General features: G+C 43.9%; 1 protein-coding gene across 13 annotated transcripts in view; it reads left to right on the top strand.

Moving 5' to 3' along the window:
- Positions 1 to 26,469, top strand: part of TEX14 (testis expressed 14, intercellular bridge forming factor) — a 150,603-nt gene that overhangs the window by 109,461 nt on the left and 14,673 nt on the right. For 9 of the 13 annotated variants that reach the window (XR_011561905.1, XM_070772545.1, XM_070772547.1 and 6 more), the window contains 13 exons: positions 980 to 1,170; positions 1,946 to 2,096; positions 4,103 to 5,031; positions 7,905 to 8,011; positions 10,571 to 10,696; positions 10,899 to 10,987; positions 11,812 to 12,081; positions 12,870 to 12,970; positions 15,060 to 15,179; positions 16,565 to 16,631; positions 20,917 to 20,998; positions 24,765 to 24,827; positions 25,347 to 25,474. Coding sequence is in view for 12 of the 13 variants with exons in the window: in XM_070772545.1 (XP_070628646.1) it covers positions 980 to 1,170; positions 1,946 to 2,096; positions 4,103 to 5,031; positions 7,905 to 8,011; positions 10,571 to 10,696; positions 10,899 to 10,987; positions 11,812 to 12,081; positions 12,870 to 12,970; positions 15,060 to 15,179; positions 16,565 to 16,631; positions 20,917 to 20,998; positions 24,765 to 24,827; positions 25,347 to 25,474 (2,424 nt within the window). In the remaining variant the exon portion in view is untranslated. The remainder of the gene's footprint in view (positions 1 to 979; positions 1,171 to 1,945; positions 2,097 to 4,102; positions 5,032 to 7,904; positions 8,012 to 10,570; positions 10,697 to 10,898; positions 10,988 to 11,811; positions 12,082 to 12,869; positions 12,971 to 15,059; positions 15,180 to 16,564; positions 16,632 to 20,916; positions 20,999 to 24,764; positions 24,828 to 25,346; positions 25,475 to 26,469) is intronic. The other 4 variants (XM_070772543.1, XM_070772549.1, XM_070772551.1 and 1 more) reach the window with 4 other exon arrangements.

Genomic DNA, 26,469 nt, shown 5'->3' with positions numbered 1-26,469 from the left:
TTGATGCAAGATATGATCCCTCAGAAATCATTCTCTTTTAACCTGTTCTTTAAGATTCAGCAAAGCCCACCTATTGGCTTGTCAGTGGTAGTGCATTTAATCGAAGGAGAGTTTTTAAACTGAATATTGCTGTCAGTGCTTAGGGGTCTCTGTGAGGTGCCCCTTGAGAACCTGTTTCCTTTTTCTTTTTTAATTTTTGTTGAAGTATAGTTGATTTACAGCGTTGTGCCAGTCTCTGCAGAGTGACTCAGTTACACATACGTGTGCATTCTTTTTAATATTCTTTCCCATTATGGTTTATCACAGGATATTGAGTAATGTAGTTTCTTGTGCTATACAGTGGGACCTTGTTGTTTATCCATTCCATTCTAAATGTAATAGTGTGCGTTTACCAACCCCAAACTTCCAGTCCATCCCCCTCTTTCCCCTCTCCCCATTGGCAACCACAAGTTGTTCTCTGTGTTAAGAATTTACAAACGAGAGGAAAGGACTGGCCTCTGAGAAGTAAATGGAAATCAAACACACCCAGGATCCATTGTACATATAAGCAGTGTCACTTAAAAGAAATAGAAGCCCTTCCAAATGTACAGGACTCTGAGGTGAAGGTATACATACCACATTCACTGCCGGAGTGAGACTCAGCCCCATTGAGTAGTGTTTACCGTCTCAGAGGCAGAGCCTCACCTTCTGTGACAGGAATGCATTGGGCAGGCCAGCCCGACACAGGAAACATTCCCTTGTGGTCCCCAGGTCTGCCGGCCTGAAATCCACACCTACAGCGGTCTGACACTGCTTCTTCCTGTCTCTGTGACAGGGATCTCCCTGTTATTTGGGTCAGATGGTTTCTCCTTTGTTATTGAGCTTCCAGTAGTTTTTCTACAGAGAGAAATTAATTTTAAAAAGGTTGAGCAACTTGACAAAAGTTAGCCAGTTTCATCTGATTTCTTAATGTTTCTTCTTCTGTCTTTTTCCTTAACAGACAACATACCTTGGGATGGCTTAGATGGCTCAGTCATTAAAGAAACCATAGTCTTGGGAAATTATTTAGAAGCTGATGTCAGGCTTCCGAAACCTTACTATGATATTGTTAAGTCAGGCCTCCAGGTCAAGCAGAAAGATAGAACTATGAACCTTCAAGATATCCGGTATATTATGAAGAATGACTTAAAGGTAAGCTCTAAAGTTGTTAGGGGTCTGTATTTGCTTACCTATCTCAGGGTAGATTAGGGAGTTAAGAGACCAAGAAGAAGCTAGAGATTGAGTTGTAGGAAGTTTTGGAAATCCTTTCATGACACTCTTTCTGTGTTCCCAAGAAAAGCCTAATTGCCTAATTTGGTGAGGGCAGCAGGAAATTGCAGAGGGAGGCTGGAGAGGGTCAGTTGGTAAAAGGGGCACCCTGTAGGCACATAGTGTGATTCAGTGGATAGCAGCTTTAGTTACTTTAAAACAAATAACTTTATTTCTTTATTTTTGGCCGTGCTGGGTCTTCGTTGCTGCACAGGCTTTTCCTCTAGTTGTGGTGAGTGGGGCTACTCTGTAGTTGTGGTGCACCGGCTCTCACTGTGATGGCCTCTCTTGTTGCAGAGCATGGGCTCTCGGTGTATGGGCTTCGGTAGTTGCAGCTCCCAGGCTCTAGAGTACAGGCTCAGAAGTTGCAGTGCAGGGGCTTCATTGCTCCATGGCATGTAGGATCTTCCCAGATCAGAGACTGAATCCGTGTCTCCTACCTTGGTAGGTGGATTCTTTACCACTGAGCTACCAGCGAGGCCTCTGTTACTACTTTTCAAAGTATTGGTAATCACAGTGAGTTCATTTATGAGAACTACAGTGAGTCTACCCAACAGGAGTAACAGGGAGTTTATCTGACACCTAGATATGTTTCTAAAATACCAGTGACATTCAGATGATTGCATATATATCCTTAACAGTATTTCTCTTGTTACAGGATTTTATTGGAGCCCAGAGAACTCAGCCAACTGAGAGTCCCAGGGTGCAGAGATACGAATTTCATCCTGATGTCAATGTCTGTCTAGGACTAACTTCAGAACATCCAAAAGAGACCCCTAACTTGGAAATAAAAGAGCTGAAGGAAACAGGTATGGCCTTAACTCAAGGTTTTGACATAACTGTGTTTTGAGAGCTGCGACTAATCGACTCCTCCAAATTGTACCCGTAACTTATACTGGGAACGATGACTGCCTTAGGAAACAAAATCAAGATCCTTAAAATTAAGTTAAATTTTATGGGCTCCATATATACCTTTTCCAGAACTGGGCAGTATTTCTTTCTAGTATGATTTAGGAATGTATTCAATTGTTTCATAAGTAAACATGGTGATTTTTATTTAAAATTATTATCTGTTCATTGTTGCCCTAAAGGTCCGGGAGCAAGCAATAAGAATGAGAGCGGAACACGAAATCTGGTGCAGTGGGTCAGGGGGCCTGCAGCCTCTATTGAACTGAGGTGCAGAGTCCACTCTGAGTCCAGTTGTTACTCCTGACTGCAGAGTACAAAACTTTCCTTGATCTATCTTTCCCAAGACACTGCACTGACATAGTCCAGATCCCCTTGTTTTCACCCCAGGCCGTTCCCTCATGGGATGGTCTCGGGAACAGTCAGCAAGAGTGTAGGCGGTGTTCATACCTAACACCAACCCGCTGTTCCAAGGTCCATGCTTTCATGACCCCAGTCATACTCCCTTCTGGGTCTGGCCCTGGGGTCTGTTAGAAGGCTATTATTCTAAGAAAAACATGAAAAATGTTTTTCATCATTGTTGATACATCATCAACAGTTTCTTGATATATGCTGTTTTTCCAGGTGCCATTTCTATGAAATTTCTCAAGGCTGTGAGTGTACATTATTAGAAATTCCCACTACAGTTCATTATAGAAAATTTAAATAATATGAAGAAAAAGATCACTTAAGATTTTAATTTTTTAGAAATGATTTGTTAACATTTTGGTATTTCCTTCTAACCTTTTTCTTAAAGCCTTACTACTTTTTAGTGTACTTGGAAACCTTTGAACTCAGAGCTGCAAAGAACCTTGCAGTCATCTGGTTGATGCCCTCATATTCCAGATGAGAAAACTAAGGTTCAGAGAGGTGTGATTTGCTCATGATTCCAGGCTGATTACCCAGTTGGAATTCAGGCATTTGGATTCTAGCCAAGTGACTTTTCTCTTGACTCTGCGCAGGCCTGGAGGCCTCCAGAATGGCTCTCCAAGGTCTCATTACTTTGACTTCTCCATCCCATTTTCTGCAAGCTGTACACCATCAACCAGGGGTGGTGGGTGGTCAATCCTGGCGTTATTTTTTAAGGTATTCTTTCTCTCACAGTGCAGTGGCTTCTTGGGCAGTGTCTTGGCTCCTTTTATCAGATGCTCACAAAGAGCATGACTTGAACTGACATGAATATTCAAACACTGTGTGTGTAAAGAAAGTGTGAATTTAGTCCTAAGATTCAGGGGCCTATAATTCACTTGTCCTGATAGTTAGGCATTTTTGAACATACTATAACTTAAGCATAAGCATTTTTTCCTGGGTTTGATCCTTCCCAAATTTTCTTGTTTTTAAAATAATTTTATTTACCTATTATTTTTGGCTGTGCTGGGTCTTCATTGCTCAGTGGGGTTTTTCTTTAGTTGCAATGAGTAGAGGCTACTCTCTAGTTTGCGGTGTGCAGGCTTCTCATTGTGGCGGCTTCTCTTGTTGCAGAGCTCGGGCTTTAGGACTCATGGGCTTTAGTAGTTGCTGTTCCTGGGCTCTAGAGCACCGGCTCAATAGTTGTGGCACGCTCGCTTGGTTGCTCCTTGGCATGTGGGATCTTCCTGAATCAAAGATAAAACTTGTGTCTCCTGAATTGGCAGGCAGATTCTTTACCGCCGAGCCACCCAGGAAAGCCCTTCCCAAATTTTCTATCTCAACCCTTGTCAAAAGTTCGAAATACCCTCTCATTCTCTGTGAGAGTATCTGGCAGTCTTTTCTAACTGAAAAGTGAGTGAGATGATAAGAAACTTCTTTCTGTGTGCCACTTGAGCAACCAGCCGTAGGTGCTGAGCTGCTGTGGTCACTTTAATCAGCTGCATGTTGCTTTTCTTTTCAGCAGGTGGTCAGTTTCATTCCCCAAGGGGTCACTCTTCTCCCACCGGGAAAGCAACACCAGAGCCTCCTGTCCCAGACGTAAGTCCAGTGGCCCAGCAGACTCACCGTCAAGACGCTGCTTCTCCTGCCTGTTCTGTGGCAGAAGAGGCCAGGAACCCCAGCCCAGATCAGACAAGCCTCTGCAGCTTCGAAATCAATGAAATCTACTCAGGCTGCCTGGACACAGCAGATGACCCAGAGGAGGAGTGCCCAGGAACTGGCTCATCTCTTGAGGGGGCCATACCAAACCAGACAGATGAGCTGAAGTCCATGGAAGAAGAGCTGGAAAAGATGGAGAGAGAGGTGTGCTGTTCTTGCGATGAAGATGAGAGCTCTTCGGACGCTGACACAGAGCTCTCCTGTGAGGACTGGGAATGGCAGAATGATGCACTGTGTTCCCCCAGCTGGCCTGAGCCAGCCCGAGGAGCCAAGGGCGCCGCGAACAACCGCTCCATGACCGAGGAGTACATCAGTAAGTGTGTGCTGAACCTGAAGATTTCGCAGACCTTAATCCACCAGAATGCTGATTTGCTGAGGAATGTTCAGCAGAAGATAGAAAAGCTCGAGATGATACAGAAGGAGCAGGCGGAGCGCAGGTCTCTGTGGGCTTCTTCGAGAGAGTTTGCAGGCATCCACGACTCACCTTCCGCCCTCGGCCCCCCGGCTTCCAGCTACCTTCCTCCTGTCGTGCAGCGGCCGGGGGACCAGCAGCTGGACCCCGGGGGCAGTGGTCTGACTCTAGCAAGGTCTCCGAGAACAGTGAAAGACTTTCGAGGAGGACATTTTGGCAAAAGGTCCAAGAAAAGAAGCGACTGTGGCTGGACACCTTTAGCTTCTTTCCCCCAAGTCACTGAAGAAATCACCAGGGATCAGCCGGAGAAGGACCACCAGGTGAGGCTGAGATGTGGGGGCAGGGCAGCACGCAGGGTCTGGAGCCGGCCTCGGCGCACCCTGACCCGCCTGCAAGGGTGGCCTCAGCACGGCCAACTCCTAATGAGTCCTCTTTGCTTTGGGAAACAAGGCCTCTAGGTTGGAATTCCAAGGTAGATACTCTTCATCTCCTATCCCGAACCCAGCTCACGGGCCCTGTCCTCTGTAAAATTCCATAAACTATGTGAAATCGCTGTTTTGTAGGTCAAAATAATCAAGTATTGACAACTTTATATAGTTCAACTCACCAAATATGGTATTTTGGGCAGGTATTTAATCCCCATTCTGAATTGCTTATTAATTCATTCATTGACTCATTTGATAAGCATAGAGCTCTCAGAGGCTGTTTATTAGACCTTGGGATTTGATGAATGAGCCACACGCTCTGCTAGGAGCAGCTCAGACACCGATGGGAATGGAAGGACTTGGTAGTCAAAGGAAATGACCATGGGTTGAAGAGTGGTTCCTCTGTGAGCTGCTGCTGTTTCTTCTTTTTTTTTTTTTTTTTGACCACACCACATGGCTTGTAGGCTCTGGGCTTCTTAAGGACAGATCCGTCCAGTAAGGCTGAGGAAGTGTCCCCACACATAGAAGGGGGCCTAGCAGTAGAAGGTACTCTGTAAGTGGTCACTGAAGGAATGAATAAATGGATGAATTTTAACAAGTTCACACATGCAGAGCTGGCTGCCTGTTGAATCAAAATTTTAGAGCTGGATCAAGCCCATCCTTTTCCAGAGTGTGAAGCTCAAGCTTAGAGACTTAAACTTTCTGAGATCCATGGATGTGACTGAGCGCAGGGTGGAGTGGGAGAGGTCAGTATCCCTGAAAGGAGGATCTTATTACTGAAATTATTTAGAGTTGCTGGCTCATGGTAAAAAAAAAAAAACAGGCTAACTTTTAGTAAGTTTTATTATTCTTTTAAAATCCTCCACCTAAAGTGCACCCTCTTGGCCTGCACAGGGCAGCTGACTCCCACTACCCCACCCCTTGCTGTGCTACTGACCAGCCCTAGCTGGGTTTCTGACTCCCAGGCTAGCGCTCTGGCACTTCCTTGCTGCGTTCCAGTGAGACTTTAGTCCTCACACAGAACATTTGGAAAAGCCTTGGCATTTGTTTTTATGTAAAGAGAAGGAAGGTGATTTTGGAGTAGGAAATGGCAACTCACTCCAGTATTCTTGCCTGGAGAACCCCATGGACAGAGGAGCCTGGTGGGCTACAGTCCATGGGGTCACAAAGAGTCGGACACAACTGAGCAACTAACATACACACCCAAAGAGAAGGCACAGTGAAAGTTAGAGTTTACGAGAAAACTACTAGAAATAACTTTTTTGTATACTGTATGTTGATTACCTTTTGCTGCATAACATAAAATAACAATGTTTTATTACTTCTCATAATTCTGTGGGCTCTGAGTATGACAGGGCTAACTTGACTGATTCTTCCATTCCTTGTGGCATTGGCCAGAACCACCCCCTCAACTGCATTCAGCTGGAGTCTGAGTTGAGCAAGAAGTTCCAGGAAGGCCTCAGTTACCTGGCTCCCCCAGGCGGCCTCTTTCCACACTTGGTTTCTTTTGATTCACTGAGTAGTCTCACCCAAGCTTCTCTGCAGCCTGGCAGCTGGCTTCCCAAGTGAAACTGAAGCTGCCAGGTCTCTTAAAAACTAGGACAAGATCACTTTTGCTGCTTTTCTGATGGTCACAGGAAGCCAGCATGGATTCAAGGGGAGGGAAGTAGATTCCAGGTCTCCAATGGCAGTGTGGACAGGGAGGGAAGGAATTGAAGGCAGCCGTTGTTGGAAACCATCTACTAGTACATATGACTATGTGTAAAGCAACTCTACCATATTTTAATTGTTCTTTAAAAAGCCTACCCTGGTTTTCTGGCATAATCAAGGAATAAGGCATTTTCACCTAAGTGAAATTTTCAAACATTTGAAATTCATTCTTTTAATTTCTCCATTCTTAAATTTTTAATCATACTGAATGAAAACACTACAGACTTGCCATTATTCTAAATGCCAATTTAAATATATTCTAAATCTATTCTAGCCTTTCCTTGGTGACCATGACGATTTTTTGAACATCTGTTACTGTGACACAATGTTGCCTCCACTCAGCAGCCTCTGGAACTCATACTCCACAGAGGCAGTGATCATTTTTATGCATCTTCTCACATTTAGGTGTCTTGCTGCCATCCCCAAATCTCACATGTGTTGCTTTTATTTGCTGTAGGTTAGGAAATGCAATTAAACTAAGTTAGTTGAAATTGCAGTAAGCAGATCCCAGGTCTCTTTTTTTGGCTAAAGGGCATTGGCTTTAATTGATTTTACTTCTACTGTTTTTGAAGTATTGTAGCCTTTTTTTTTTTTTTGGTTGTGTTTTATTTTCATAGCACCCCTCTCCTCCCCTTGCACCCCAGTAGATTTAGGCAGATATTATTGTCCCTGTATTATGGATGAGGAAACCAAAACATTCACTTAGGTTAGTCTGAGTAAAGTTCAGATGAGAACCCAGGGCCTGGGGCTCCTGCCATAAAACCTGCTGCCTTAATAATCATATAGGGGAAAGTTTGGGGACTTTTGATGTCTAATTTGTCTGTTCATTTTCCACTTGCACCCTGTTCGGACTGAAGTCCTGAGGGCCAACATGTCTCTGAAGAGGCCTCCAGCTAAGAGATGAGTTATTAGATGTGAAACATGCAAACTGAAGTTGTCTTGAGAGGTCTGGTTAGTTCTACATACTGAGCGAGAATGACTTTAAAAATAGAATGTGAGAGTGAAGGGAAGAGGTATTCCTTCATCAAAGCACTGAAACATGTCTCCCGATTTTTAAGCTGCCAACTCTTTGTGGTCCTGGAAAACAGAGCAGAGGTGAACAGTTTCAGCCCACTCACGGAGCCAAGGCCAGTTTGGAAAGAGACAGGAACCAGAATACCAGCAGGTGGGTTAACGTTTCATTGTTCTTTGTGTCATCATGTCTTTAGACGCCCATGTGACCCTTAGGCCACTTTAATGATCTTCATGTTGCTGGTGACAAAGATTGTGAGCATTGAGGAGTAGTAACACAGAAAGAGATGTTGGCAGGTTCTCTCCGTTGAGTGAGTGAGAAGAGCAGTATAATGGAGACTCGCAGGAGACGTCAGAGGTGAAGTTGCTGGCAGGTCAGCCAGACAGAACTCCTCAGTGGTCCAGAGCAGAGCACCCTGTCTTCCTGAAACTGTCCAGATTGCTTTCCTGAGAAAAGGAAGTGCCAGGTATCCCACACACCAGGGCTCCAGAAACCAAACTATGTGAAAACCAGTGTTGTTCAAAATAAGCGTCACTGACTCTGGGGGGCAGAAGGAGGAAGTTGAACAATATCATCGTTACCTTTTGGACTCTGATTTTTAGCCAGACTGATGAAATGAATTGATTTCAGCACAAATCAATTTTCCTTCAGTAGAAGGAAAGTGTACACATATGCTGGGTTTTTAAGAACTTAGGAAAAACAAATTTTCTTTTGCATAGGAAGAATTATTAATGGAGCAATTAATGTTTTTCAGGACAGAGTCATATATGAACTTAGTTTTCCTTTTCTGTGGTTAAAAGGCAGCATTAATCCACAGCTTTGAAGTCCATCTTCCTGGAAAAAAATTTTTGTATTCCTGCCCTCAGTGGTGACTGAGAATAATGACAAGAATTTGCTGTTCTCTTCACTTCAGTTAAATATGTACCAAAGAGGGAATCGAGGAACATGCCCAGACATTTTAGGTTAGTGTATTGTACCTTTACAAAGGGAATGAACTGAAGAACCACCAAATCGGCCTCAGAGAGTTTAGCACGCACATCACTGACAGCGGCAGACAGGGCCGCTGGCGGACGAGGCAGAAGCTGCAGCTGCGGCCGCCCTGCTCAGTGCCAAAGGGAGAGGCTGAAGGCTTTGCTGCCAGGCCACCTAGGCTTTTTGTGTGCTTTCAAAATCACTTAAATTATATACATGTAGGCATTTTTGTGGGCTTCCTGGGTGACTCAGTGGTAAATAATCTGCCTGCCAATGCAGGAGACGCTGGTTCGATCCCTGGTTGGAGAAGATCCCCTGGAGAAAGGAATGGCAACCCACTCCAGTATTCTTGCCTGGAGAATCCCATGGACAGAGGAGCCTGGCGGGCTACAGTCCATGGGGTCGCAAAGGGTAGGACATGGTTGAGTGACTAAACAAGAAGGCAATTTTGTATCCTGAGTTTTTACTTTACATTAAAACGTTTTTATCCTTTGTTATTAAAAACATCCTGTAAACTTACTTTGAAATTGTAAGTTTGAAATGGGGAAAAATTGAATTTTCCCCATTATTTTTTTCCCCCAGTGTTGAATTTTAAGTTGTTTCAGTCTTTCTTTTTTCTGTTATGACTAGGGCCATAGTGACGTGTCAGTAAATTTTGTTCCGCATTTTGGGTTATGTCCTTGATAGACTCCCAGAAGCAGAGTTACAGAGGGTTTGAACATTTTAAAGATGCTTAATGCTGCTGCTAAGTCACTTCAGTCATGTCCGACTCTGTGTGACCCCATAGACAGCAGCCCACCAGGCTCCCCTGTCCCTGGGATTCTCCAGGCAAGAACACTGGAGTGGGTTGCCATTTCCTTCTCCAATGCATGAAAGTGAAAGTGAAAGTGAAGTTGCTCAGTCGTGTCCGACCCTCAGCGACCCCATGGACTGCAGCCTTCCAGACTCCTCCATCCACGGGATTTTCCAGGCAAGAGGACTGGAGTGGGGTGCCATTGCCTTCTCCGAAAGATGCTTGATAGCTGTTGCCAAATTGTTCTTCAAAGAAGCTGATCAGACATGACATTTCTAGTTCAACAGCCTCTCTTTGCACTCTGATACAGCAGGAGACTGGGCTATTCTAGATAAAAGAGGATTCTTATGTATGCATAAATCACACGTTTTCTTTTTCTTTATCTTATTTGGCGGTGCCAGGTCTTAAGTTGCAGCACATGGCATCTCCTACTTGTGGCATGTGGGATCTAGTTCCCTGACCAGGGATCAAACCTGGGCCCCGGCATTGGGAGCGTGAAGACTTAGCCACTGGATCACCAGGGAGTCCCCTAGATGATACATTTTCAAAGAATTAGTTTAATAGGTGATAAAGTGTATATAATCATGGGATATTTAGAGGAAAAAGAGACTTCTTTTTTGTGCAGATGAGGAAACCTTGGCGCAGAGAGACTGAAGTTTGCCAAAGTCAGCTAACTAGTGGCAGGACATGGTCCACAACTCAGTGAAACTAGGATGAAGATCTCTGAATCATCTTCAGAGTCCCTGGTGCCTTAAGCCCATCTTTGTAAGTGTTAGCTGTTGCGCTATCACTGATGTGCGGGTGGCCTGTTACCAGAGGATTCTGATAAAAGGGCAGGAAACTACTGAACCATCACCTACGCTCTGCTCTGCTACAGCCCAAGGACCAGGGTTCTGTTTGTGAAGCTGAATTTCAAGATCATCTAAACCAGTCCTTTTGTTTCTTAGCCAGGGAAGGCCTAGAGAGTCCAGTCCTCAAAGCAAAACGACACAGCTCAGTAGTGCACTCCTCACGGTGCCAAGCCACCCACAGGGATCACCCACCTCATCCAAACCTGGCCAGGACTCTACCAGGTAGTACAGCCTTGTGGGCTGAGTGTTGGAGGGGGTCTGGTGCCCCCTGGTGGTGCATAGGAGTCAGTGCAACCTCAGAACAGCTCAGAGAATAGGGGACAGCCTCTGGGTGGGCTCATGGACTTGGGGTTGTGTCAGGAACCTGAGTAAACTGATGTGTTTGTGTTCACTTGCCCTCTTCCCCCAAATACATGCAATTCAGGATCAGTATGCAATCTGTGTCTTCTGAAATCTATAACGCAAAGTCACGAAATAACAAAGATGATGGAGAGATACACTTAAAATGGAAAAGTGAGTATAAAGCCATGGGTTCTGTTGGACAGAATGAAATTTAAAGTATCTTTACTGTCTTCTCATATTCTTTTCTTGTTAGATCATTCCATTTTAAAAGTAAGACCTTTCTGATTACAAACTGTAAAAGAGAAGTGCTTTTTTAAATCTCTGGACTATATAGGAAATCTTCCTACACTCTGTGTATGTGTATACATGTATATTGTGTAACAAACGTAGTAAAAAAAATACATGGTATAGATTCTTACAATGTTGTTAAGGTAGAGAGCTTCCAGTGTCACTTTCACCTATCCTGTGGGTATTATTCTTTTGTATCAGTTTAATCTTATGAGCTTAAAAGAATACAGCATCTATGTTTTTTGATAGTAATGCTAAGTGACACTGAAAAAGGATAGAAAATTTTGAGGAAAACACACATGCACACATATATATACATACTCCCAAAATATGAGCTCAGTCTGGTCTAGAAAGGCTATAGAAACTCAAATAGAATGCCTTCCATTAGTTTCTGCAGGCTAGGGGCTTCACATGTCATTTTCTTACGAAATCTTTACAGGGAGAAGGTCTGTCTACAAATTTCTGTTGCCGTTTGGTCTAATTCAGCATAAAGGGCTGTAACTAACTGAAAGTCTGCCTGTCCCTCACTCTGTTATTAGTTCTCTTCTCTTTTCTGTTTCAAGCCAAGCTAAGGATGATGCAGTTCTAAAAAGGGAATAATTGTGACAATATAAGCTATAAACCATTACGGAACTCTTTAAGGAACTAAAGCTTCTGTTTCCAGCATTCACAGTGCTGTTTTAAATGCTGCTTTCTCTTACATCCAGCGGAAGTGAAAGAAATGGCAGCAAAAGCAGCCACTGGACAGCTGACAGTACCTCCTTGGCATCCTCGGAGTGGTGTGGCTTTAGACAGTGAGGCTGAAAATGAGCCTGACCCCCTGCCGCAGCTCCCCATTAGGGTGTCCGAGCATATGGATTGGCAGCAAGCTGCAGACTATCTCAAGAAAAGCGATGAGCCAGGAGGAAATGACAAGTGTGGCCAAACAGACAGCAGTGACCAGCGTGGCAGACAGTCAGGGCCTCAGCGTTTCACCAGTAAGTTCAGATGGAGGAATTGGGGTAGGTGAGCTCTATCAAGTTGTCAGCTCTCAACAATAAGTAAAGCTCCTAGAATATTTCCTTTGGCTTCTCTCCTTTCCTGTCTATCCGGGGATCCTGAATTCCAGGCGAAAGTAGCACACCCATCTAATCCCACTGTCCTTCAGACAGGTGAAAAAGTCTAGAGACTCGCAAGTTTTTCTATTACTGGAGCAGATTGCTTTGTCCAAATGAGTAAATAGTCTCCATGCACTGACCCTGCTCCTGGATCTAACCTGGCAAAGAATTGAACCTTCTACCAGAGGGCATTGGTGGCAGGCCACCCCCTACTGCCAACTTCTTTGCATTGCATTTTAGGCCAGAAAAATTCCACCGTCTCTCAGAGAGTCTGTGCCTGAGGAACCTAGAGACAAATGATGTTTACTGCCATCACTTTATTATAGATTTGTGGGTGAAAACTGCATGCTGTATCTTTCCACCTGCTAATTTGCTTGCAGTCAGGGCATGAGATATCATTTCACAGTTGTTTGAAAATCAAGGATAGGTACATCCAAAATTATCATTCATCTTAGAATGGATTTTTTTGGTATTTAAAAGGGAGAATGATTCACGGCCACGTGCTAGAGCCAGGCTAACCTAACAGTCTCCACTGTCTGGACAGAATCTGGCATGACACATGGTTGCATTCGGCAGAAAATGCAAGCATCTCCTCTCTCACACTATCCTTTGCCCCTTCGTGCCATTTAAAAATGACTGAATGACAATTATTGTGTTATAATCATTAGGTATCAGGCACCTGCCCCCCAGAGAAGATGAGCAGCCAGAGCACAGTGAAGTCTTTCAAGCAAATTCGGATGCATCTGTGGCTGTTGAGAAGTCTTACAGCGTAAGTCATACAGCTGGAGAGCCAACTCAAACCCAAAGACCTAGTAGGGTAAAACTGGGTTGTTACGTACTATGATATTGAAATATCTGTAGTAGTTCTTTTTTGTTGGAGCATGTGCCCTCATGTCTCTGACATGAATGAAGAAGTTTTTCCTCCCTGTCTAATACGTTCTGAATTAGTTCAGCTCAAAGCACTGTGTATATTGGAGCTTGGGGAAAACACAGTGTTAGATTCAGCTCTGACCCTTGAGCTTTCTGTCTGTGTGCGCGCTCAGTAACTCAGTCGTGTCTAATTCTTTGCAACTCCATGGACCGTAGCCCACCAGGCTCTTCTGTCCATGGGATTTCCCAGGCAAGGGTACTGGAGTGGGTTGCCATTGCCTTCTCCAGAGGATCTTCTGACCCAGGGATCTAGCCCACGTCTCTTGTGTTTCCTGCATTGCCAGACAGATTCTTTACTGCTATACCACCTGGGAAGCCCAAGCTTTCTGTCTAACTGTGTAGAAAAGACCACCTCGTAAAGCTCAGTGTGAGGTCAGTTACCAAAGCTCATGACTGAAGTCAGATTGAAGTAGGAAAAGCAGGGCCAGGGTTGCAATGAGAGTACCTTTGCCTGGGATGTCATTTAAGACCAAAATTCAGCTCTCAGCTCAGTGGAAGGAGTGTGTTCATGCCTGAAATCTATGTCTCAGCAAGATCCCTAGGATTCAGTTATTTCCCAGCATTTGCGCTGGGGTTACAGCCTTGCTTCAGGGATTTAATGCATTCTTCAAGTGTGCAATTGGGCCATGGTCCAGCCAGCGTAAGGAACCAAAATTTGTAATCACCATTGACATGGAAGAATATAAACAGCAATTGAGAATAAACAATGTAAAAAGCCAATTGTGATAACATTTGAGGCTTTTCAAAGAATATACCTTTGTATTTTAATCAGTACACAGACCACTCACAGGGCAGCTTATTCTTTCTTTCCCTTGAGGTCTGGGAGGACGCACCACATTAAGCATACTGGCTTGGCTGGAGAAGCAGGTCTTTCAGGGAAGTGGGGAAGGTGTGGGAGGCCAGGCTTGTCTGAGAAATTTTAATTTGATATGAGAGGTCAAGGAAAGCAGCTGCTAAGTGCACAAAAGAGGAAGTGTGGCAAAGGCAGTGTCCAGGGAAAAAAACCACAAAACCTCTGCAAAGAGATGATTGAAGGTAAGGAAAGGAGCCAGCTGTCTGGCCACGTGGTGATGAGGGCTGGACGTAGAGAAGTAGCAGAAAAGGAAGGAGCAGAGCAGAGATGCTGATGAAATAACTTGCTTTTAATTAATGTATTTATTTGGCTGTGCTGGGTCTTAATTTCAGCATGTGGGATCTAGTTCCCTGACCAGGGATAGAACCCAGGCCCCCTGCATTGGGAGTGTGTTTAGCCACTGGACCACCAGAGAAATCCCAGTAACTTACTTTAAATTATTTCATTTTTTAAATAGTTCTCCTTTTTTCTAAATTAAAAAAAAATTTTTTGGCTGCATGGCTGTGGGGTTTTAATTCCCCAGCCAGGGATCAAACACACACTGCCTGCAGTGGAAGCATGGAGTCTTATCTGCTGGGCCACCAGGGAAATCCCTGTTTTATTATTGAGATTGCATTGCTATTTTTAAAATCATGCTCTTTCTCTTGCCTTTAAATGGGAATACCTGAAGGAGTCCCAGGTCTGAGCAGCCTCAGCCTAGAGTTGACTCCAGCACATGGACTGTCTGTGCCCGTGGGGATCAGGGTATGTAAATTCAGTCCGCAGCTTGAATTGTCTAGGGCCTTTCTTCTTCCTGTGAATTTCAGAGCAAAAAGGTTGCCCATCCTCCCCTACTTCCATTGTGCAGGTAAGGATGTTGAGATTCAGGACTGTGATTTGTCACACTTGCTCTGGGGTTCATGACTGGCTGTGCAGAAGGAGGGCAGCAGTGCGCACGTGGCGGGAGGGGCTCTGAGAGCATCAGCCCGACTGCAGGGTGATTTTAGATGCCCTGTTACTAACACTGCAGCCAGCTCTAAAGGGATTTGTTTACAATAAACACCAACTGAAAAGTGATTTCCTGCGTTATTAATAGGGTCAGTCTGCACAATCAACTTGTTCACCAGAGTCTTCTGAAGACATGACAGATGAATTTTTAACTCCAGACCATGAATATTTTTACTCCTCAATTGCTCAAGAAAATTTGGCTCTAGAGGTAAAAATTTACAAAGTTCAGGATAAAGTACATCTCCAGCTTTCTCTGTTGCTTTATTCCTTTAAAATTATTTTTATTAAGAAAAATAGCTTATACGTAAAAGTATATCCTGTCAATTTATCAGTGTTTTCATATGTTTTGAAAAAAAACGTGTGAAAAGTAAGATTTTTCATAATGAAGGTCTTACCACAGGATTGTGGTTCCTGCATTTGTGCAGCACTTTGTACTTCATTTTCAAAACCTGTTCCTTCTTGTTGCTTAATTCGCAGTCCTTTCTTGGGGGGAGAGAAGGCAGCCTGCTGTTACTGCTCTGCGTGAAGAAGCACTGGTGACAGCAGCCTAGGGAGTTAGCCCGGGACTGACAGGCTTTAGTCGTGGGGGGGCCAGGAACAGCGGCACAGGGTCCGCAGAGAACGTGAGGCTGTCCAGTACACGGCCCTTCCTCTGGGATGTGCCTGGCTCTTGCAAGAACCTGTTTGTGCAGAGAGTATTTTCATTTATAAAATGAAAATCATGGGAGTCTTTTATTTACTCTTGTACTTTTTACCTCCTCTCTCCCCTAACCTGCCACCTCTGGGGGCCCTTTACCAATATGGAAGGTAGAGTGGAGGAAAGAGAATTATACATGCCAGTCAGCACATTTGACTGACGGGAAGAATTCAGTGATGCATCAAAAAGCATAGATCTCCCTTGTCGGCACTTCTGCAAACTCAGAGCAGTTTTCCATAATCAGTCCTTTGAACATTCTTAATATTACTGTGGACTGGGACATTAAGAAAATGGTTAATAAAAAATATAAAGTTTATATACGTATATATGTACATGTATATAAAAAGGGTAACAGGGGAAAGTACACGCATCTTTAGGGTACAGATCATGAACTTTTACATGCTGAACACACTCATGGAGCCAGCACCTAAATCAAGAAATAGAACATTCCTGATCCCCTAGAAGACCTTGTGTTTCCTCCCACCCACTCCTCTCCTCAAAGGAACCAGTGTTCTGACTTCTCACCCCATAGAGTAGCTTTAGAGCCTGGGCCATCTTTCCTACCTTTTTTGGCTTTTCTAGTAAAGCTCCCAGGAATTAAAACATCTTTGTTGGATGGTTGGAGTGAGGAGAGGGGATAGTTATATAAAGAAGGGAAAAGTAACCCAATCCCACCTCACAATGGGAGGTGGAGGAGGGCTTGTTGTTGAGGAGGAACATATAGTACAAATAAATTCTTAATGTCTGTGAAGAAGGTTTGTTCTTTTTCTATAAAAGATGCAGGAACCTTTAAAGATTTTCAAAGTTTAAGAACATCAAGAAATCCTCTCCCCATCTTTTGATGATGTATCTTCCTCTAGTGAACTTCCTTTCTTTGCTCTTTCTTTCTTTTATAGACCTCAAGTCCCATTGATGAAGACTTTGAAGGAATTCAACATGCTTGTGCCCGACCTCAAGCCTCTGGTAATACGCCCTCAGGGCAGATTCCTTTGAGAATCCCTCCTGTTCCCTTTCTGTCGGATCACACATGTTTAGAGCCGGAAAGGTCCTTAGAGATAACCTTCCAGATCTTTCATTTCACAGATAAGAAAACTTAGGCTCAGTGATTTCCCCTCATTAGAATGAATCCCCAGCTGCTCACTAGCCTCATGGTATCCATACATCATGTTATTTATATACTTCCCCTTGCATTCTTTTCAACTTTGCCATTTATTTATTTATAAATATTTGTGTATGTATTTATTTGGCTGTGCCACGTCTTAGTTTCGGCACATAGGATCTTTAGTTGCTGATTTGAACTCTTTAGTCACGGAATGTGGGATCTAATTCCTTGACCAGGGATGGAACCCAGGCCCCCTGCCTTGTGATTGTGGAGTCTTAAACACTGGACCACCAGGGAAGTCCCCCCACCTTGCATTCATATAGCAAACGTTACAGCAGTTGCTGCTTCTCTTTTCCCTTGTGGTCTCTTTCCCTAGATTTCAGTGCTGAGCTGACCTGATGGACTGGCCTGGGCCTCACAGCTGGTTATTGACACGGTGACAACCAGTACTAGGTTTCTGTGTCCTTCTCTACTCCAGAAGACTGAGTCTTACCATCATTTTCCTTTGCTTGCATGACATCTTAGCAAAGGGTTAATAATAGCCAATACTACAGTCAGTATAACATCGTGCCCTTTCTGGGCCTTGGGTTCTGTATAACTTAGCAATTGCTGCCTGTTACACGGGAAGTTAACCTTGGATCAGCAGCTGGGGTGTGGCACAAGACAAGATATAAATGGACCACAGGTACTGATACAGACATTTTAAAAATTGTGCACTTTCGCTCTTCTAAGGCATGTAACCATCTGTTTTTAAACCAGGGTTATCCATCTCGTGAACCATGCAGCTTGGTCTATGGTCATGTCTCCACTGTCTGAACCCAGGCTGGGCAGGTTTAGGTTCTGAACATACCCCCTTCCTCCTGTTGCATACTCCAGCTTGCGTCTCTAACCTGATTCAGGCCTCCTTCACAGTTGCAAGCATTTTAACAAGCTGTAAGCTTTTAGATTAACAGTTAATTTCTCAGGAAAATATGTATGTGAAGTTCCCAAACCTAGGTCTCTGGCCCCTCAGTTCTTTGTGTGGAGCCTCTGCCCATGATCACTCACTCTCTGTGTGAGCCTGACCTGTGCATGGCCACTTCACTTGTGTTTGAAAGAGGGGTGAGTAGGAGAGAGAAATTATGGAGCAGGCAGATCAGAAAACCATGGCTAGTTGGCTGCAAACATCTGAAGTACATGGAAAAGCCTCTGATTTCCACTCCGTTTCCTCCTTTTAGCCCTTCTCTTCCTGCTTTCCCACTATGGCTCTGATATACATCCTCTCCATACCAGGCAGTACAACAGGGGTAACAGTTGGATACACACTGGGTTCCACGCCCAGTTCTGCTGCTGATTTTTTTTCTGCATGACCTTTGGCATCTTGGGCATGTCATTCCACCCCAGGGCCCCACCTTTCCTTCGTATAAAATAAAGGAGAGAGTTAGACTCTCAAATCTCTAACTTCCCCTCCAGCTCTGCATTGTGCTTATTAGAAATTCATTTATGATTGCTAGGGCGTTTGAAGAGAGTAGCAAGAAGGAGAAACGTGATGCTTCTCCACTGGTGGGGTTTCAGTGTCTTCAGTTCGGTTCAGTTCAGTCACTCAGTCATGTCTGACTCTTTGTGACCCCATGGACTGCAGCACACCAGGCCTCCCTGTCCATCACCAAGTCCCAGAGCTTGCTCAAATTCATGTCCATCGAGTTGGTGACGCCATCCAACCATCTCACCTTCTCTTGTCCCCGTTTCCTCCCTCCTTCAATCTTTCCCAGTATCAGGGTCTTTTCTAGTGAGTCAGCTCTTCGCATCAGGTGGCCAAAGTATTACAGTTTCAGCCTCAGCATCAGTCCTTCCAATGAATATTCAGGAATGATTTCCTTTAGGATTGACTGGTTGGACCTCCTTGCTCACCAAGGGACTCTCAAGAGTCTCCTCCAACACCACAGTTGAAAAGCATCAATTCTTTGGTGCTCAGCTTTCTTTGTAGTCCAACTTTCACATCCATACATGACCACTGGACTACTGGAAAAACCATAGCTTTGACTAGATGGACCTTTGTCGGCAAAGTAATGTCTCTGCTTTTTAATATGCTATCTAGGTTGGTCATAACTTTTCTTCCAAGAAGCAAGCATCTTTTAATTTCATGACTGCAGTCACCATCTGCAATGATTTTGGGCCCCCCCCCCCAAAATAAAGTCTATCACTGTTTCCACTGTTTCCCCATCTATTTGCCATGAAGTGATGGGACCAGATGCCGTGATCTTAGTTTTCCGAATGTTGAGTTTTAAGCCAATGTTTTCACTCTCCTCTCTCACTTTTATCAACAGGCTTTTTAGTTCTTTGCTTTCTGCCATAAGGGTGGTGTCATCTGCATATCTGAGGTTATTGATATTTCTCCCAATCTTGATTCTAGCTTGTCCTTCATCTAGTCCAGCATTTCACATGATGTACTCTACACAGAAGTTAAATAATCAGGGTGACAATATACAGCCTTGACATACTCCTTTTCCTATTTGGAACCAGTCTGTTGTTCCACACCCGGTTCTAACTGTTGCTTCTTGACCTGCATACAGATTTCTCAGGAGGCAGGTCAGGTGGTCTGGTATTCCCATCTCTTTCAGAATTTTCTGCAGTTTATTGTGATCCACACAGTCAGAGGCTTTGGCAGAGTCAATAAAGCAGATGTTTTTCTGGAACTCTCTTGCTTTTTCGATGATCTAGTGGATGTTGGCAATTTGATCTCTGGTTCCTCTGCCTTTTCTAAATCCAGCTTGAACATCTGGAAGGTCATGGTTCACATATTGCTGAAGCCTGGCTTGGAGAATTTTGAGCATTACTTTACTAGCGTGAGATGAGTGCCGTTATGGGGTAATTTGAACATTCTTTGGCATTGCCTTTCTTTGGAATTGGAATGAAAACTGACCTTTTCCAGTCCTGTGGCCACTGCTGAATTTTCCAAATTTGCTGGCATATTGAGCGTAGCATTTTCACAGCATCATCTTTTAGGATTTGAAATAGCTCAACTGGAATTCCATCACCTCCACTAGCTTTGTGCGTAGTGATGCTTCCTAAGACCCACTTGATTGCGCATTCCACGATGTCTGGCTCTAGGTGAGTGATCGCATCATCATGACTATCTGGGTCATGAAGGTCTTTTTTGTACAGCTTTTGGTGTATTCTTGCCACCTCTTCTTAATATCTTCTGCTTCTGTTAGGTCCATACCATTTCTGTCCTTCACTGTGTCTATCTTTGCATGAAATGTTCCCTTGGTGTCTCTAATTTACTTGAAGAGATCTCTAGTCTTTCCTATTCTGTTTTCCTCTATTTCTTTGCATTGTTCGCTGAGGAAGGCTTTCATATCTCTCCTTGCTATTCTTTGGAACTCTGCATTCAAATGGTTTTATCAGTATCTTGGCTTTTGCTAAAGGTGGTACTTTTATAGTGGGCCTGCCATTGCCTACCAGGCCACCTTCTGGACCTAAAGAATGGCAGGGGGATCGTGAGCATTTGCCAATAGGGCAGGCTAGCCTGTGGGTCCACTTCTCCATAAACCAGAGCTGTATAATGTGGGAAGGAAAATTGGATACTGGTCCTGTGTGCCCAGAGGCCTACAAAGTATCTTCCTGAGAATTGGGGAGGACTTGAGATGCTTGAGGCCAAGGAGAACAGAAGACAGTTGAATTAGCTCATTAGTACTCAGGACCCCACCCCCAGTCTTTAAGTGGTGTTTGGTGGCCAAGAGACACAGTTAGCATCCTGGGAATGCCCAGCTAATGGTCTTTTCTGCTTGGAATCTTCAATGAACAAACAGTTCTTGGTTTCAACGCCCCCTGGTGTCTGTTGACAGGAATCAGGTCAGTTTGCCTTCCTGAAAAGACAAAACACCATTTGTCTCCGGAAGTAACTGTGCGGCTATAACTGAAAAGCCAGTAAATGGCTTGATTGTATTCTGAGTGTCAGAATATAGTTGTCCCCTCTGAGCAAGGAAAATAAACTTTCAGAGTAAAAACCTCTTCTACAGTACTCAATCCAAGCCCAATTAGGAAACACTTTGTTTATGTAGATTATTTATTATTCTAGACCAGACCAAGAAAACTCCAGAGAATGAAAATCATAATCTGGGTTTGCAAAAATTTATTAAAAATGCGTTTACTTTATTCTTTCAGGTGAAGAAAAGTTCCAAATGAGAAAAAACCTTGGAAAGAACTCTGAAATTTTGACCAAGTCTCAATTCCAACCTATACGAAGGTATATGCCATTATTTTATTCACAGTTTCAGACTCATAGAAGTAATGTTAATTGATGGTTCAGTTCAGTTCAGTTCAGTCACTCAGTCGTGTCCAACTCTTTGTGACCCCATGAATTGCAGCATGCCAGGCCTCCCTCCATCACCAACTCCCGGAGTTCACTCAAATTCACGTCCATCGAGTCAGTGTTGCCATCCAGCCATCTCATCCTCTGTCGTCCCCTTCTCCTCCTGCCCCCAGTCCCTCCCAGCATCAGAGTCTTTTCCAACGAGCCAACTCTTCGCATGAGGTGGCCAAAGTACTGGGGTTTCAGCTTTAGCATCATTCCTTCCAAAGAACACCCAGGGCTGATCTCCTTTAGAATGGACTGGTTGGATCTCCTTGCAGTCCAAGGGACTCTCAAGAGTCTTCTCCAACACCACAGTTCAAAAGCATCAATTCTTTGGAGCTCAGCTTTCTTCACAGTCCAACTTTCACATCCATACACGACCACTGGGAAAACTGTAGCCTTGACTAGACAGACCTTTGTTGGCAAAGTAATGTCTCTGCTTTTGAATATGCTATCTAGGTTGGTCATAACTTTCCTTCCAAGGAATAAGCGTCTTTTAATTTCATGGTTGCAATCACCATCTGCAGTGATTTTGGAGCCCAAAAAAAAGTCTGACACTGTTTCCACTGTTTCCCCATCTATTTGCCATGAAGTGATGGGACTGGATGTCATGATCTTCGTTTTCTGAATGTTGAGCTTTAAGCCAACTTTTTCACTCTCCTCTTTCACTTTCATCAAGAGGCTTTTGAGTTCCTCTTCACTTTCTGCCATAAGGGTGGTGTCATCTGCATATCTGAGGTTATTGATATTTTTCCCAGCAGTCTTGATTCCAGCTTGTGCTTCTTCCAGCCCAGCGTTTTTCATGATGTACTCTGCATATCAGTTAAATAATCAGGGTGACAATATACAGCCTTGACATACTCCTTTTCCTATTTGGAACCAGTCTGTTGTTCCATGTCCAGTTCTAACTGTTGCTGCCTGACCTGCATACAGATTTCTCAGGAGGCAGGTCAGGTGGTCTGGTATTCCCATCTCTTTCAGAATTTTCCACAGTTTCTTGTGATCCACACAGTCAAAGGCTTTGGCATAGTCAATAAAGCAGAAATAGATGTTTTTCTGGGACTCTCTTGCTTTTTCGATGATCTAGCGGATGTTGGCAATTTGATCTCTGGTTCCTCTGCCTTTTCTAAAACCAGCTTGAACATCTGGAAGTTCACAGTTCACGTACTGCTGAAGCCTGGCTTGGAGAATTTTGAGCATTACTTTACTAGTGTGTGAGATGAGTGCAATTGTGTGGTAGTTTGAGCATTCTTTGGCATTGCCTTTCTTTGGGATTGGAATGAAAACTGACCTTTTCCAGTCCTGTGGCCACTGCTGAATTTTCCAAATTAGCTGGCATATTGAGTGCAGCACTTTCACAGCATCATCTTTCAGGATTTGAAATAGCTCAACTGGAATTCTATCACCTCCACTAGCTTTGTTCATAGTGATGCTTTCTAAGGCCCACTTGACTTTACATTCCAGGATGTCTGGCTCTAGGTGAGTGATCACACCATCGTGATTATCTGGGTTGTGAAGATCTTTTTTGTACAGTTCTTCTGTGTATTCTTGCTACCTCGTCTTAATATCTTCTGCTTCTGTTAGGTCCATACCATTTCTGTCTTTTATCGAGCCCATCTTTGCATGAAATGTTCCCTTGGTATCTCAATGCCCCATATTTATATGTTGCTCTTCTTCAAATATAATAGCCACCATGTTATAACAATAAGCTTTAGGCAGCTTAGATTTGTTAGGACTTGTTCAGCAGAATTGTGAAGGGTCATGAAAAGGAGCTGTCATCTGTATCCAGATCTTGACTTTGCTTTTCTAACTGTACGACCTTGGTCAAATTTCTCTTCTAGTTGTGTGTGTGTGTTAGTTGCTCATTTGTGTCCAACTCTGTGGCCCCATGGACTGTAGCCTTTCAGGTTCTTTTGTCCATGGAATTCTCCAGGCAAGAATATTGGAGTGGGTAGCCTTTCCCTTCTCCGGGGATCTTACCAACCAGGGATCAAATCCAGGTCTCCTGCATTGCAGGCGGATTCTTTACCGTCTGAGCCACCAGGGAAGCCCAAGAATACTGGAGTGTGTAGCCTATCCCTTCTCCAGTGGATCTTCCTGACCCAGGAATCGAATTGGGGTCTCCTGCATTGCAGGCGAATTCTTTACCAGCTGAGCTACTTAATGTATGTAGCACACAGCCCCCAGATTCTAGTGACTTACAACAACAAAAACTGCTTTCGTGTCCATGTTCCATGTCCATCAGGGATTGGCCAGAAGTGTTCTGTGCTGTATTACTTTCTCTCGGAAATCCACAGTGCGGGAGACTCCATCTTTATGCTTCCTTTCTTGCTGAGGCAGGAAAAAGAGAACATAGTGAATTGTGCACTGGACTTTTAAAAGTTTCTGCCCCAAAGTGAATCACATCACTTTCACTTTCATTTCACTGGTTAAAGCAAGCAATATGGTCATTTATGTAAATTAGGAGGACCAGAAAGCACTGTCCTATGTTGTGCTCAGAAGAAGAAATATTTTTTGAATGAATTAATAGTCACAACCCAATCCAAAATCCATTCTCTTTCCTTTATACCACTGGTCTCAAAGCGATTGCTACAAAAATTAGAAATATGGGAACATTTGGGAGGATTTAGCATGAGATCTTGGAGAAGGAAATGGCAGCCCACTCCAGTGTTCTTGCCTGGAGAATCCCAGGGACGGGGGAGCCTGGTGGGCTGCCGTCTATGGGGTCGCACAGAGTCAGACATGACTGAAGTGACTTAGTAGCAGTAGCAGCAACAGCATGAGATATGGCTTATAGTTTGTGTTTTGAGTATTGAAAATGTATCTTAAATATTGGTTAAAATAGAAACAAGTCAACTTTGTCTTCAGAATTCTTTTCTAGCCTTTCTTTGACACAAGCCTTTCTTGGCCTCCCCTGATCCTCCATGCCAGGAAGCTGCCTCACAGTTGGTGAGGTCCCGTGGCTGTGCCTCTTGCTCCAAGCTCCATCCCCAGCAAAGTACTCCATTGACTTCCTCAGGAGCTTGCTCAGCTAGTAGCATCATAGGCTGATTTCAGGTGGGCTGACCTTTCAGTTCAGTTCAGTTCAGTCGCTCAGTCCTGTCCGACTCTTTGCGACCCCATGGACTGCAGCACGCCAGGCCTCCCTGTCCATCACCAACTCCCAGAGCTTACTCAGACTCATGTCCGTTGAGTCGGTGATGCCATCCAACCATCTCATCCTCTGTCGTCCCCTTTTCCTCCCGCCTTCAATCTTTCTCAGCATCAGGGTCTTTTCCAGTGAGTCAGTTCTTCCCATCAGGTGCCAAAGTATTGGAGTTTCAGCTTCAGCATCAGTCCTTCCAATGAATATTCAGGACTGATTTCCTTTAGAATGGATTGGTTGGATCTCCTTGCAGTCCAAGGGACTCTCAAGAATCTTCTCCAACACCACAGCTCTAAAGCATCGAGAGTATTTATTTAGTCTCTGAAGAGGAAACAGAGGCCCAGATATGCGTGTACACATGTGGCTCATCAGTAGCAGAGTTAGGATTGGAGCCCTCCCTTTTCACTCTGGGCTCAGTGTCCTTCCCACGGCCTTTCACACTGCCCTTGGCCCACGTTGTTGCACTCTGCTGACAGAAGATTTATGTCATCTTCTCACTTTCTCTCTTAACAGTCCTGAAGGCGAACAAGATGAGACATTAAAGGAGCCACCAAAGGAATCGAAAGAGAAAGATATGTATGGCCACCAGAAATTACTTAAGGATTCTGTGCAAAGTCTTGGTTTTAGGGAAATGGTGTTTTCTTATTTGTAAGAGTTTCTGTGTTCTTCTATTTTTATGTATACATGTAATGTGAGCCTGTTTCTCCTTTCACCAAAAGGCTGCTGTGATGATGCGATCTAAATTGATAGCATCTTACAATCAAGGGAATACAGTGATAATAAGAATATAATCTTATACTTAAGGTAGATTAAATCTGTTTCCCACATTAATATACTTTGACCTTTGGGATTTATTTTTAGCTGCTGAGATATGTTTGAAGTTAGTATCTCTTTCTAAGATATTCTCTGATACTCTCTTTAAGATATCTTAAGTATCTTATAGATATCTTATGGATATTCTGAAGTATTCTCTGATTTTGGCCTCTTGCCAAATAAAGATTTTTGTGAAGAGCATCTTTAAAAAGTACCTCTTAGAAATATAGAGTTTGATTTTTCTAAGCATCTCCCAGTAACTCTGTGCTTTTAATACTTTAGATCATTGACAGACATTCAGGACCTGTCTAGTATCTCCTGTGAACACGACGGTTCTTTCAAGGAAGTCTCATGCAAAACACCCAAAATAAACCACGCACCTACTAGTGTCAGTACCCCGCTCAGCCCAGGTACTCTCTCACAGGGGGATGTTCTGGGAGGGGAACTAACAGCTCCCGTCTCACTGGCTGTGGGAAGCCAGGCTGTGGGCGCAGACCCGCAGATGGGTGTTTCCTCACAGTGCAGAGGGGTTTCTTTAGGGCCAGAGCAGAAGGGGATAATCCCATGGGAGGCCAGGTGGTGATGGTGATGGTGGTGGTGATTAGCTATTGTTGTTATTGTTCAGTCGCTCAGTCGTATCTGACTCTTTGCGACCCCATGGACTGCAGCACACCAGGCTTCCCTGTCCTTCACTGTCTCTCGGAGTTTGCTCAAACTCATGTCCATTGAATTGGTGATGCCATCCAACCAGCTATAAGGAGATTTTTTTTATTCTAGCAATAGAGACATGTGAATGCCAAGTCTACTTTGTACTTGAAGCACTGTTGAATTCTGGGCAAATACATTGGGTCCTCTACAAGGGCTTCCCTGGTGGCTCAGCTGGTAAAGAATCTGGCTGCAATGCAGGAGACCCAGGTTCCATCCCTGTGTTGGGAAGATCCCCTGGAAAAGGAAATACCAACCCACTCTAGTATTCTTGCCTGGAAAATCCCATGGACAGAGGAGCCACATGGGGTCACAAAGAGTTGGACATAACTGAGTGATTAACACTTCCACTTTCACATTGGATTTTTTATAGAGTTAGTAACTTAAAACAGTATCTTGTACTTAAGCATACATAGTTTGAGTCCTGTAACCGCATACAGCCAGCATCAAATACCCTCTCTTTAGTGTCCTTATTTTCAGTTTATTTGTGGTTCAGATAATCTCCCTTTATTTTGATGGCCAAGTTTAGAGACTATCATTTTGTATACCTTATGGAGCTTTGTCTCAAATCAGTGATTATTTCAGTTATTGACAATTTGGGAAATTCCTATTATAGATACACAGAGTTTTATGGGTTTTGTGTGTGTGTGTGTTATTGTTCTTTTTAAATAATGTAAAGTATTCAGATACTGACTGCCCT

Source organism: Bos indicus, chromosome 19, assembly GCF_029378745.1.
Source record: "Bos indicus isolate NIAB-ARS_2022 breed Sahiwal x Tharparkar chromosome 19, NIAB-ARS_B.indTharparkar_mat_pri_1.0, whole genome shotgun sequence".
NCBI classification, from domain to species: domain Eukaryota; kingdom Metazoa; phylum Chordata; class Mammalia; order Artiodactyla; family Bovidae; genus Bos; species Bos indicus.
The sequence above is the reverse complement of the archived record's forward strand: the minus strand, read 5'-3'. Positions and strand labels throughout refer to the sequence as shown.